We start from the raw sequence: 12,833 nt of genomic DNA on the forward strand, positions 1-12,833 counted from the left end.
GCCACTGACAAGTAAATATAGAATGGCCTGTCCTGCCGCGGCGGAACTAACACTGGTGGCTTGGTCAAGTATTCCTTAATATCGTCAAAGGCTCGCTGTTGCTCTGCCCCCAGCGGAACTCTTCATCGGGCTTGATTTTGACCAAGCCCATAAACGGCTCAATTCGCCCAGACAGGTTGGAGATGAACCTTCTGACGAAATTAATTTTGCCGATGAGACATTGGAGCTCCTTCTTTGTGGTGGGCGGCTTCATCGTTCGAACTGCCTCTTGACTTTTTAGGCCGATCTCAATCCCACGCTCGTGGACCAAGAATCCTAGGAACTGACCGGCCGTCACACCGAAGGCGCACTTCTTCGGATTCATTCTCGATCCGAACTTCCGAGTTCGGTCCAGGACTCGTCGCAAATCCTCTAAGTGTCCGTCCGTCGCAACAGACTTTACCACCACGTCGTCGATGTAAATCTCCACCAATTTGCCAATTAAGTCATGGAAGATGTAGTTCATGGCCCTTTGGTATGTCGCGCCGGCGTTCTTCAGTCCAAACATCATGACCACATATTCAAACAAGCCTACTGAGCCTGGCACTCTGAATGCAGTCTTGTGTATATCCTCCGGAGCCATGAAAATTTGGTTGTAGCCAGCATTGCCATCCATGAAACTCAATATTTTATGACCAGCAACGTGCATTGATCGGGGTTTACGCTGCCGGCATCGGATACTCGTCCTTCGGAGTGGCGCCGTTAAGGTTCCGAAAATCTATGGCTACGCGCCATCGGCCGTCCTTTTTCTCCACGAGCACAACATTGGAAATCCATTCGGCGTACTCGCATGGCCTGATGAATCCGGCGTCCAGCATCTTCTTGATTTCTTTCTTGACTTCTTCCAAGACTTCGGCCTTCATCTGTCGTGCTCGCTGCTGGAACGGCCGAAATCCTTTCTTCAGAGGGAGCCGGTGCTCAATGATGCTCCTGTCTAACCTGAGCATCTCCGTATAATCCCGGGCAAAACAATCGGGTACTCTTTTAACAGTGGCTATCATCAGGCCCCTCAGGTGTGGGTCTAATTTCTTGCTGATAAATGTTGGCCGCGGCTTGTCCCCAGGACCAATATCAATCTATTCTAGTTCGTCCGCTGATGTAAACCCATAACCCAGCTTTCCATCGCTTGCCAGGTCAATGTTGAATACCGGCAAAGCGTATGTTGAGGATAATGCTGGCCGATCGCTAAAATCGGCCTCCTTTTCCATCACGATGCTTGATGAGGGTTTACAACTTCTCGGTCTCTTATTATGGTGGCGCGACTCGACGGGTGCATGTTCACCATGCCTTGGGTCATAAATCTCTGACGAGATCCTAAATACTGTGTTCGTACCAGCCGATATCTCTGCATCGGCATCAGCCGATGCCTGTGCATCGGCTTTCGCCTGTTTTGGGCGTCATACTTTCTTTGGCGGGCGCGCCTTCGTCTCCGCTGTTTGCTGAATTTTCACGGCCAGATCGGGCCGTGCTCTTCTCAACGTGTACGAGTGCGTGCCTCGGCTTCTTCCAGGTTTCGCAGCCGCTGCACTCTACGCTTCTGAGAATGGCTGAGTCCATCAGGGCACCACCTTGGCCGGTGATACCTATCCTCTTCTCCATCTGACTCCTCGAGGTCTTCTTCTTGAGAGGACTCAGCTCGTTCGTTATGTGGTGGGAGAGGTCCTAGACGCTCGAACACTGACACTTCGTTTGTCCTTTTCCTTTGCTGTTTGCATTCTGGGCAATTCTCGATTGTTGGCAATCGGCTCATTCCTGAGTCCCAGCAATGTTTGAAGAAGGGACAGTTCCAGTGCTTATTCACGTCGTCTTGCTCCCTTGACCTCCCTCTAACGTGGCGTTCATACCCGTCGTTGTTCCTGTCATGCTGACGATACCTCCTGTTTTCTGCATCAGACCGACGATATTTTTCATCGTCTTCGTCGTAGCGTCGACGTCGGTCATACTGCTGTTCATATTTGTTGAGCAGATGCACGGAGAGTGGGCGCCGATACCGTATGCTTCTCACCTCCTCCTCGGTTAGGTACCGTCTATCATCATCTTGGGGCCGGTCGCGTGGAACGGCCTCCTCTTTATCTTTGCCACGAGAGTGGCTGCTCTCGCTTTGTCCGCGCTATGGCGGTTCACCGGCTGGCCATATTGACACTAAAGGAGAACCACGGCTCCCTTATAGAGTGGGCTGAGATCTACTGTATTGACGCCATGCGACAGACACGTGTTTCCTTTGAGCTTGATGTTGTGAGAACGGGTTGTCTCAGAGGAGCCGATGAGTTCGACTTCAACGATGGCCTTCAGCTCATCGTACTTCTTCTTATGATCAGGAGGAAGATCCTCGCATGTGATCTGTTCCTCCGCCATCTCGGATGCCGATGTTGACGTGGATGTTGCAGAAGGTTGTCCCACCGGGCGTGCCAGAATGTGTTACCCTCCAAAACCCACCGACGGGCAATGGCTGAGCAACACGAAGAGCCGGGAAGCTCCCAGGGCCGCTTAGTGGACCCTGGCACCTCGCGTCGTCCCGCAAATCTTCTAGCCACGTCCTGGCGGTTGCTAGGGCGTGCCACCTGACCTAGACCCGATCAGGAAGGTGTTAGAGTGCTTCGATTGTTCCTGCATGGTAGACACGTAAACATTAAATACGAGCCCTATCGGCTCTCAGGTTTTCCTGTGGATCGGCTCAAGGAGCCGATCGCCCCATGTTTCATGTTGGATTTGCAATGGCATGGGGATCCTGCTTGATCAGGACAAAGCTAAAACGATCCACGACGGTTTAGGGTTTTCACCGCATAGCCGGAACGTCCTACGTGTGATCGGGCCTAGCGACTACGGAAGATGATGCAAACCACCCCTACGAGAGGCCTAAAAACCAACATAACGTCGATTCCCGGAACATCCCTCGCGAGGACGGTGAACAACATCTAATGCACTACCGGATCCTCCGACCCCGGCGTAAGGCCTAACTATGCGAGATATTAAACTAATCCCTGCGGAGCAAGGAGCAACTATAACGGATCGGATCTACTAAGTAACGAACAAGCAAGATGTCGCCCTTACGTCCGGATAGACGTAAGGGCAGCTAGGTGTCGAGGGACGGCATCGCCACGCGAGATATGCACGTGAAAGCATCAATGCAAGCCCCTAAACACCTAAGGATAAATAGTACTGCTCGCCATCAACAAGGCTTCAGGCACGAGCGAGTGCAAGGTTGACGAATAAACGTATCTTGCCTAGATCGCTAGATGCGATCTAGGCAGCATGGTGCTTACCCGGGAGAAACCCTCGAAGAAAGGGGTGGCGATGCGCCTGATTTGTGTTGGTTGAACGATGATTGTCCTCCTTTTCCGATAACCCTAGATACATATTTATAGTTCAAGGGACTTTCTAATTGCGGCGTGCACCTAACCGTGCACGGGCCAAACTCTATCTCTTAATCTAAATTACAATGCGATCTACTATATTACAGATACACGGGCAACTTAGCCCAAACTCTTAGCGCAAGGCCGCTTCGAAGATGCTCCACGTGTACGTCCTTGAAGCCCATCGTCACTTACGGCCCAGCTCCTGATTTGGCCAAAATCTGGCGATAACAATAATAGACGTTTTCTTGATGGCTAGGAAATAAACACAAACTTTTGGAGGATTAAAGAGAAATATAGATCTAAGAGGCATCAGACTTCACTAAGGAAAACTAAAAAGAGGTTTCACCTGACGTTGAGATTCCTGTGACATAGGGGATATATAAGGGTCTGTTTGGTTTGAGAAACAAGTAGGATGTAATGTTATGGTTCCATTCCAGAGGAACGGGTTGATTCCATCCTCGTGTTTAGTTTAAATTGGAAAATATAATGGTTTGGTTTCATTCCTGTGTTTAGTTGGAGAGTGGAATGGGACAGATTCTAGGAATATAATATTTGAGCACGCATAGGGTGCATTTAGCGAAAAAAGTTCTAAGAGAGGAGAGGTGGTGGGTGAAAATGGGTGGCTTTAGCATAGAGGAACAGAGAGATTCAACCAATTTGGAGGTATGCGTGCATTCCAGAACTAGGTGATATATTGTCTTTTAAGGAACCACCTCGTTCCATTCCATTTCTCAACTAAACACTCAAACGGACTATAGGTGTGGAATCATTTCATTACATTCCACTTCGCGACCACAACCAAACACACCCTAAAAGGATTGCATATGAAGTTGGGTAGCACAATCCATTTCATAGATACCCAAAAGAATCAATCCTAAGGATTATAATCCAACAAGTATCTTATGATGTTACTACATTCTAAAGATCATACTAGAGTGTACCCAAGATTTTCCTATAGATTTCTTCGCATAAAAAACACTTTTTGGTAGATTTAAAGCCAAATGAACCCATTCCTTATCAAACAAATTAAGCTAAAACAAAAAAAGTATAAGTAGATAGTAACCTTTCCCTTACATGTGGTAGCGACTAATGTATTTTTTGTACCAGCCACTTACAAACAAGATATGTAATATCATCGTACTTAATAAAAAAATTATTGGAGTGTCTAGGATTCAAGCCACTCAAATTTCCAAAAGTTTTAGCCACTTTGAGCATCGTTATTGAAGTACATTTACACCAAAAGGTGCGACTGAATAATGAAATCAAATTGCAATAAGTAACAAATAAAAAAAGCAAGGTGGAAGTGCAATTGCACAAAAGTTTAACAACAACAAACGTAAAACTAAAAAAGCAAATTACAAATAATGTGAATAGAACTTCACAAAAGAGTGACTAGAATGTCACAAAAGTGATTGAAAGTCACTAAACAAAAAAGGACACAAACTTTACAAAAATAACTGGAATACCATTAAGAATATTGGTCTAAAACATGGATAATACAAGTGTATTCATTTTCACAATATTGTTATCTATAAGTAACATCGATATTGTTCTTAGTCTTCAAATTTGACAAAACCCCTATGTGTATCACCAAAAAATAAGGCCCTCAAAGTTATAAACATGTGCTATTCAGAATGCTCTTAGATATAAATACTACGATAATCGAGCATGGAAAATGAAAACTACCTTTCAAGTACATGCATTTGGAGATGAATTGTATCAAATTGTAATTAAGAATTGAATAATTATTGTAAGATTAAAACAAAAATTAAATGATTGCTAGCTAGAAATACTGATGTATATCGGTTGTTTGAGTCGGTTTATCAATATCTTCGAAGATGGAGAATAGTGTATCCAGTAGTACTAGAAAAAAGAAGACGTAGTGAAACAGAAAGATTATAAGTTATATGTACCATAACTAGAAACTAGAAGGTGATTTTCATGAGTTTATCTAGCCGTACTTGGTTTTGAGTCGGAGATACATTTTATCTAAGTTGCAATTGAAATTTTAAGTGCTTCCAAGATACAAACATACATTATATACTATCAATACTACTGAAATGGCGGTTGTTTCAATGGGTTTACCTAGCCTAGATCCTACATGGAGATGAACTATATGCAATTCTGAGAGAAAATTAACAACACCTTTAAAGTAAGATGGAAATTTAGTGGTGAAATACTAATGTGACGATTGGTTTGATCTAGTCTAGGTGTTATACAACTAACATATCAGTTGTAATAGGTTATACTAGAAATTAAACTTCTATAGAGAAATAAAAATGATCTCAAATGTTAATTGCAATATATGTTGAGTGGATGACGTACGGTTATTTGGTCGAACTAAGTCCCACACATCAATGGCTATACAATTTCTCTAGCCTAGTCACTCTCATATGTTGGTGACGACCAAAAAAGATAATTTCAGTATACCCATTCACTGTCTCTCCCTTTGTAATTTTCTTTTTTGTCAAACCCTTTCACGGAATTTCAGACTCATTATCTTCGCTCCAAATCGACGTGTTAGCAATGAAACCTCCACCTTATTCTGCCATGGTTTGTATATGCTATATATGATAATATTTATGCATGTGGATTTGAATTTGTTTGCTTAACGCTTTTAGTTTGACGAATTATATGTTTTTGATGATTGGGGGCAAGATTGAATTCATTAGGTCTATAAAATGAGACACATACAACGTGTTAGAGAGCCCGCCACACCACCAGTTACAAGATGTGCTGGTGGTAATCTCATGTTTGGACGATAGTCGCCAAGTATTCGTTTGTTAGTTTGTGAGTTAGATCTAAGTCGACATAACATATGCACAATGTTTTCGATCTAAAATTAAAAAAAAACTATTTTGGCTTTCAAGAAATTTTTTTTGATGTAACCTATAAGCAGCACCAAAGCTCGTCGAAAACGCTTGAAAATGAGCGCACCATATGCAATTCTATCAAATGCTATGGTTGTGATGACGACACCATAAACCACACCAATATGTTCAAATCGCGGCTGGTGGTGAACTCATCTTCGAAAGATATTTGTGAAATTTGTCGTATTTTACACTTTCAATTTATCCAAGTCGATGCAAAAAGACTTACATCTAACGATTTTCCAAAAACAAAGAACTATGAGAGAAAAATGCTCGGGCCCAACCTCAAAAAAGGATGCATCAAAGAATGTCTAAAAGGCCAAGAGGTTGAAATGAACCCACCATGAATGAAGGCAGGGCAGTTCGTGAAGGCGTAGACGAAGCTAACGTAGCTTGGTCCAACAGGGACCTTGCTATTGAATTCCCACTTCCGTAGCACCACCGCCGTTGGGCTCCCGAAGTACTGCGGAAAAATAGCATCGCAGCCTGATGGATGCCACCACAGATAGGTTCTCAGCAGCAATCGTTGCTCGCGTCGGGAGAATCAACCCGGAGAAAGGTAGGAACAGACCTGGTATATGCTGCAAACCTCAGCCCAATGCGGGAAAATCAGCCACTTAGACCCAATGCGGCTGTGAAATCCCGCCTCTTCCATGCACCACCGCCATCACTCCCTACCTCGTTGCGTCCATGGTAGAAAAATAAAAAAAAACATAGTGCAAAAACATGATCACAAGTTATAGTCTACCAGAACTAGAGACGACATAGAAGGTCATTTTTAGTATGTTTATCTATCCCTCCTTAGTTCCGAGTCAGATATGAGTTTTATTTTGCCGTAATCGAAATTTAACTTTTTCCAAGATATAAACCAGCATTAAAAACTACCAATACTATCAAGATGGCAATTGTTTCAATGGGTTTATCTAGCCCAGCTCCGAGATGGAGATTAACTATGTGCAATTCTAAGAGAAAAATAACAACACTTTAAAATAAGAAGAAAAATTGAATGTTGCTAGTAATACTGATGTAGCGATTGTTTTGATCTCAAATGTCACCACCAGTTGGAAGATGAGTAGTGTGGTCCGACTAAGATGTCGGTCGTATCAGGTTATACTAGCAAAACAACTTTTGTAGAGGAACAAAAATAAACTCAAATGTCAATTGTATTACATGTTGAATGGACGAAGTGGTGTTGATAGACAAGATATATATCATGATCAAAGCAACATGCTCCTAACTGAGATAAATTTATTCAGCAGACATCTTTTGCATGAAGGATTTAGGCTTCTCAGCAAACCTTGCTATAGATGAACTGTATATTTCTACAAAACTAAACGTTCTCAGCAAAGTTGCATAAGAACAATTAAAAATTCTTAGAAAATCAAAACTAACTAAATTAAATCAAGTGCTGGTGGTACTAATACCACGTGGCGACCGTTTCAGCAGCATCCATCATCAGTACCCAGCAGGTTGATTCCCATCCCATTTCCCACCTTGGCCTTCCACTACCGCTAACCACTCTATCTCCCTCTAAAAATCGTTACCACCTGTCTGTCCAAACCAAAGCCGCATCTCGCTCTCGCACTCATCACCCGCCCGCGACCGGTCAAAAGCACACCACCATCCCAATCCCAATCCCCAACACACACCCACAAAGGCACAAAGCCACAGCCAGCCAGCCCCCAAAGCACAACCAGCAGCACAGCAGCAGCAGCAGCAGCTCTACGCGTCCTCCCTCCTCGCGCCGCGCTCCTCCGCCGCCGGCCGCCGCCCGCACGCGCACGCCACCCCATGGAGGCGCCGGACCCCATGGTGCTGGACGCTCCGCCCCCGCTCGCCGCCGCCACCGCCGTCCCGCCCCACGCGGCAAACGAGAAGGTAACGCCCGCTTGTTTTTCTCCCAGATCTGGCGTCTCCGCCGGATCTGAGCCGATCTGCTTGCCTCGGCGCTTCTGTGGCTAATGCTGGGTGTTTTGCTGCAGAAGAGGGAGGACGGCGGCGACCCCGTCACCGGCCACATCATCTCCACCACCATCGGCGGGAAGAACGGCGAGCCCAAGCGGGTGAGCAGCTCGCCGTCCCGATTTTATTCCCCCTCTCTCTCGTGCTCGCTAAATGCGTCTGTTCTGCTCGTGCCGTGGTGTTAGCTGCATAGTATTCTCTCGCCCTGCTAAAGGATTTGCGTTTGCCTGCAAACGTGTAGATTCTAGTACTGTCCTAGTTTGGGGAATTTGGTGTCCCGCTGTCGATTCTTCCAGGAAATCACTGTGCTGCGGCACCATTTTGTGGATTTGGTTGACCAGAAACAGTGTCTTCCGTTGGTGATTTGCAAACGGGTTGGCAGGCGGCAGCTTACCATGTGGCTGCCGCTCGATCTAGTGCTTGCTACCCGTATCATGGCTAAAGTGCGCAGTGAAATCCTGTTCTAAGCAACTGCTTGTTTCCTGCTCATTTTGTTGCTTTTGGTCCATACGTTTTTTTTTTGGTTCTAATTCTTTCTGCTTGTGAAATAATTGCGATATTGCAGCTCTTGTGTGAAATATACAACCCGAACTAGTTATTGTATATTGTCTCATCTGGCTCTCAAAGTACTCATTTATTGTTCTAACCCTGATTGCAGACGATTAGCTACATGGCCGAGCGAGTAGTAGGAACCGGTTCCTTCGGGATCGTCTTCCAGGTACGCCCCTCGGCCTCAAGTTCCGCTACTCCTTTCTGCGTGTCTGCGGTGTTGACCCTTTGTTGAGGCAACGCTTACCGAATCAAACCGCTTCTCACATGTAGGCGAAGTGCCTGGAGACGGGCGAGACCGTGGCCATCAAGAAGGTTCTGCAGGACCGGCGCTACAAGAACCGCGAGCTGCAGCTGATGCGCTCCATGGACCACCCCAATGTCGTCTCCCTCAAGCACTGCTTCTTCTCCACCACCAGCAGGGACGAGCTGTTCCTCAACCTGGTCATGGAGTATGTGCCCGAGACTCTCTACCGGGTGCTCAAGCACTACAGCAACGCCAACCAGCGGATGCCGCTTATCTATGTCAAGCTTTACATGTATCAGGTCTGTGAACTTAACATACTAACACTTGCCTGGCGGCCTCTAACTTCCTTTTTTTTTTTTGCTTTGCTGATGCTTACTTTTTTCCCCATATTTGCAGCTTTTTAGAGGGCTAGCTTACATTCATACTGTTCCAGGAGTCTGCCACAGGGATGTGAAACCACAAAATGTTTTGGTATGCGTTATGTGAACACAATTTCATTGTTTCTAAGATTTAATTGTAGGTTGGTTCTGATTTGGTCTCTTCTCTTGCCAATACAGGTTGATCCTCTAACACACCAAGTCAAAATCTGTGACTTTGGAAGTGCAAAAGTCCTGGTATGTTGATTTCCCCCCTTACGAATTAGTAGTTTGTTTCAGTAGTTGCATTTGTTTTTGAAATGTTCTAGACTTCTAGTGGCTGACTGGTCATAGTGTTTACACATCATGTATCTTATCTCATTCTTTCCCCCATTTTCAACATTAATATGATACTTTAGCATGATAATTTGCAAGATGGTCGAACTTTTTGATAGTCTGTCCTGAGCTTTGAAATTTACATCTTGAAGCTGTAATTTCCCCAAACTTGTGATTCCCATCACTATCCATTTTTATGATTGATCTTGGATAATCGGTGTCCGCCTGTCTATTTCAATCCGTTTTTTTCAAAATTCTAGTGAATCCAGTTCTACTTGAATCTGTATATTTCATTCATGTTGCTGCATGGATGCCAAGCATGACCTTGGTTGCACAAAATCCTAAACTTGCATCACTTTCTTCTTCTGTTTGTTAGTTCCACTGAGATTTCAACCCCGTGTATTGACCATATCCCTTTTGTTGCGTCAGGTACCTGGTGAACCCAATATTTCATACATATGCTCTCGTTACTATCGTGCTCCTGAGCTCATATTTGGTGCAACTGAATATACAACTTCAATAGACATATGGTCAGCTGGATGTGTTCTTGCAGAGTTGCTTCTTGGTCAGGTTGGTTAACGAGTTTTAGCCCTTTTCAAGTATATTGACTCGATACCATTGTCCCTGTGGTGATTCTAATTATCTTGCATGTTGTGTATTTGTCAGCCTCTGTTTCCAGGAGAGACTGCAGTTGATCAGCTAGTGGAGATTATAAAGGTAATGCAAAATGTTCCACATGCCACATTCTATGTCTTAATACAGATTTTTCGTAAAGCTCATGTGATATTACTGCAGGTTCTCGGTACTCCAACCCGTGAGGAAATTCGATGCATGAACCCCAACTATACTGAGTTCAGATTTCCTCAGATAAAGGCTCATCCTTGGCACAAGGTAGACATACGTTAAATCTTATTATGTTGGATCATCTGTATCCATGTGATAATATTTGCGTAGTAGAGTCCACATCCTGTAGGCATTCAGTTACCAGTTTCTAAATCATCTAGAAATTGTGAATTAGGCTACTGTGCTGCTCAACTGATTGCTCTGCTTTTTCTTCCCCAGATTTTCCACAAGAGAATGCCTGCCGAAGCTATAGATCTTGCCTCCCGTCTTCTCCAATATTCACCAAGTCTGCGCTGCACTGCTGTGAGTTTTTTGTGCTTGGCTTCTTTTGGATTGTCGTTGAAGCTGTAGATTGAACCCAGTGCAAAATTGTGTGTAGTACCAAGCTAAGCTTGTTTCATTCCAATACCAAGCTAAGCTTGTTTCATTCCAAACATTTCTTTTGTGCTGACATGGGTTTGCATATCCTACCATTCATCTCCAAATATTGCATTACAGTTAATTATCTTTTTTGCTAGAAAGAAAAGAATATAGGTTCAATCATTTCCCAATCGAACGAGGTGTGGCTACACCTTCCTGGAAGTTGGATTATTGTGGGAGTTTTCGGCAGTCGGTTCATGAATGTTTAGCTTTCAGTCGTTGATTAGCTTCTGGTCCAGCATTAAACACTGTTGGCTGTTAGTGAGTGGCACACTGTGTAGTCACATGTGTTTGACTGCAGTTAGTGGTCCACCTAAAAAGAGGGTCTCTGTTAATGCTGTTACTATAGGTGGAAAACAACATAATGTTCAAAGTACCAACCTGTTTGAGTTCAAAATGTCCTGACGTGTTTGGTTTCTTGTATGCAGCTTGATGCATGTGCACATTCCTTCTTTGATGAGCTACGCGAGCCGAATGCACGCTTGCCGAATGGACGCCCGTTCCCCCCTCTGTTCAACTTTAAGCCTGAAGTAAGTAAAAGGGACACTGTTCAAAATGGCAACCATTTAATTTGCAGAAAAAATAGAGTTAGTTTCAGGCACATGATCACATGCCCCATTCAAGATATATCAGTTCAATTATTAGGAATGCCAGTGTGCCATGCCTTTGCTAGCCTGGAAAGAACCCTCTTGGGCTCTTGATTCGCTGTGCTCATCAATGCCCATTTCTGGTATGCAGCTAGCAAACGCCTCTCCAGATCTCATCAACAGGTTGATCCCCGAGCATGTTCGACGGCAAAATAGCCTCAACTTCGCGCATGCTGGGAGCTAGAAGGGCGTGGTACCACATCGCTCATTCTTTTTGTTTGTCCGACTTCTGCAAGCTGCAAATACGCAAGCTCAGACCTCATCATCTTGGAAGATAACTCTCCTAAAAACCTGTGGAGAGACTGGTTCGGCGCAAGAGAAAGAAGTACAACTATGTAAATTATCTGACCGTAAGTTGTTGATGCTGCCAGTGTTTAAGTACATGGCAACGCATGTTGGTTGAGTTATTAATTATTATTAGTAGGTAAGGCAATGATGTAGGTGGTGGAGACATGTTAATGCTAGGGGCCTGTGACCTGTTTCGTTTTCGCCATTTTTGTAATGCTTAGCAGTACCTGTATGCAGCAGCAGTATAGCTGCTCCCTGTTTTGTTCCTTCTCCCTGATGTAAAAATGTTACCGCCAACCGCAATGACTGTTCTTCTGTTACTTTGTCTGATTACCTGGTGTAACGCATGGTTATTGCAAATCAGGAACCGTACCTCCAGGCTTTAAGAAATGCTGTTGAATTGTTCGTTGTCTGGATTGTTCAATTGCTAGTATCATTGGTAAACAATTTGTACGCCGATCTGACAGAAGAGAATGCTAAATGCATTCTGGGTTATTCCAACTCCTGGCTGAATAACCCAGAATGATTTGTGTCAGATTGGCATACACATTGTTTAACGATCATACTATAGGAAGCTGAGAGCTAAAGGAATCCCATGATCGGTTGATGGCAACCAGGGGAGAAAGTTTTTTTGGGGGGTGCTGTTTTAGCAACTGCCGGTGCCTAGCAAGATGATGTTTACAACTGCCGGTGCCTGTTCGAAACCGTGTTTCTGTGCACAGCACAGGGAGATAGCAATCCTCAATGCCCTAGTTTGCTTCCGTGACTATATGATGCTGGCCACCCTTTCTTGAAGTGCAGGCCTGTCCTGTTAAGTAGCAGCGTGGTGATCAACCTGGCTGCGAAATGCTCGGCCTCCGAAGTGATTGGAAGAATTAAAGAAGCAGGCGGAATCGCTGGGACCCTTTCGGTTTTCATGA

General features: G+C 44.5%; 1 protein-coding gene across 1 annotated transcript; it reads left to right on the top strand.

Annotated features, from left to right (window-relative positions):
• Window positions 1-8,042: 8,042 nt before the first annotated feature.
• On the top strand, window positions 8,043-12,319 carry LOC124660589 (shaggy-related protein kinase GSK1). The gene is made up of 12 exons (XM_047198415.1): window positions 8,043-8,143; window positions 8,248-8,328; window positions 8,886-8,945; window positions 9,050-9,322; window positions 9,420-9,494; window positions 9,581-9,637; window positions 10,145-10,285; window positions 10,382-10,432; window positions 10,511-10,606; window positions 10,778-10,861; window positions 11,407-11,508; window positions 11,717-12,319. The coding sequence occupies exons 1-12, from the start codon at window positions 8,057-8,059 to the stop codon at window positions 11,807-11,809; spliced, it is 1,200 nt and encodes a 399-aa protein (XP_047054371.1). The 5' UTR covers window positions 8,043-8,056; the 3' UTR covers window positions 11,810-12,319.
• The last annotated feature ends 514 nt before the right edge of the window (window positions 12,320-12,833 follow it).

This window comes from Lolium rigidum, chromosome 6 (assembly GCF_022539505.1).
Source record: "Lolium rigidum isolate FL_2022 chromosome 6, APGP_CSIRO_Lrig_0.1, whole genome shotgun sequence".
Lineage (NCBI taxonomy): Eukaryota > Viridiplantae > Streptophyta > Magnoliopsida > Poales > Poaceae > Lolium > Lolium rigidum.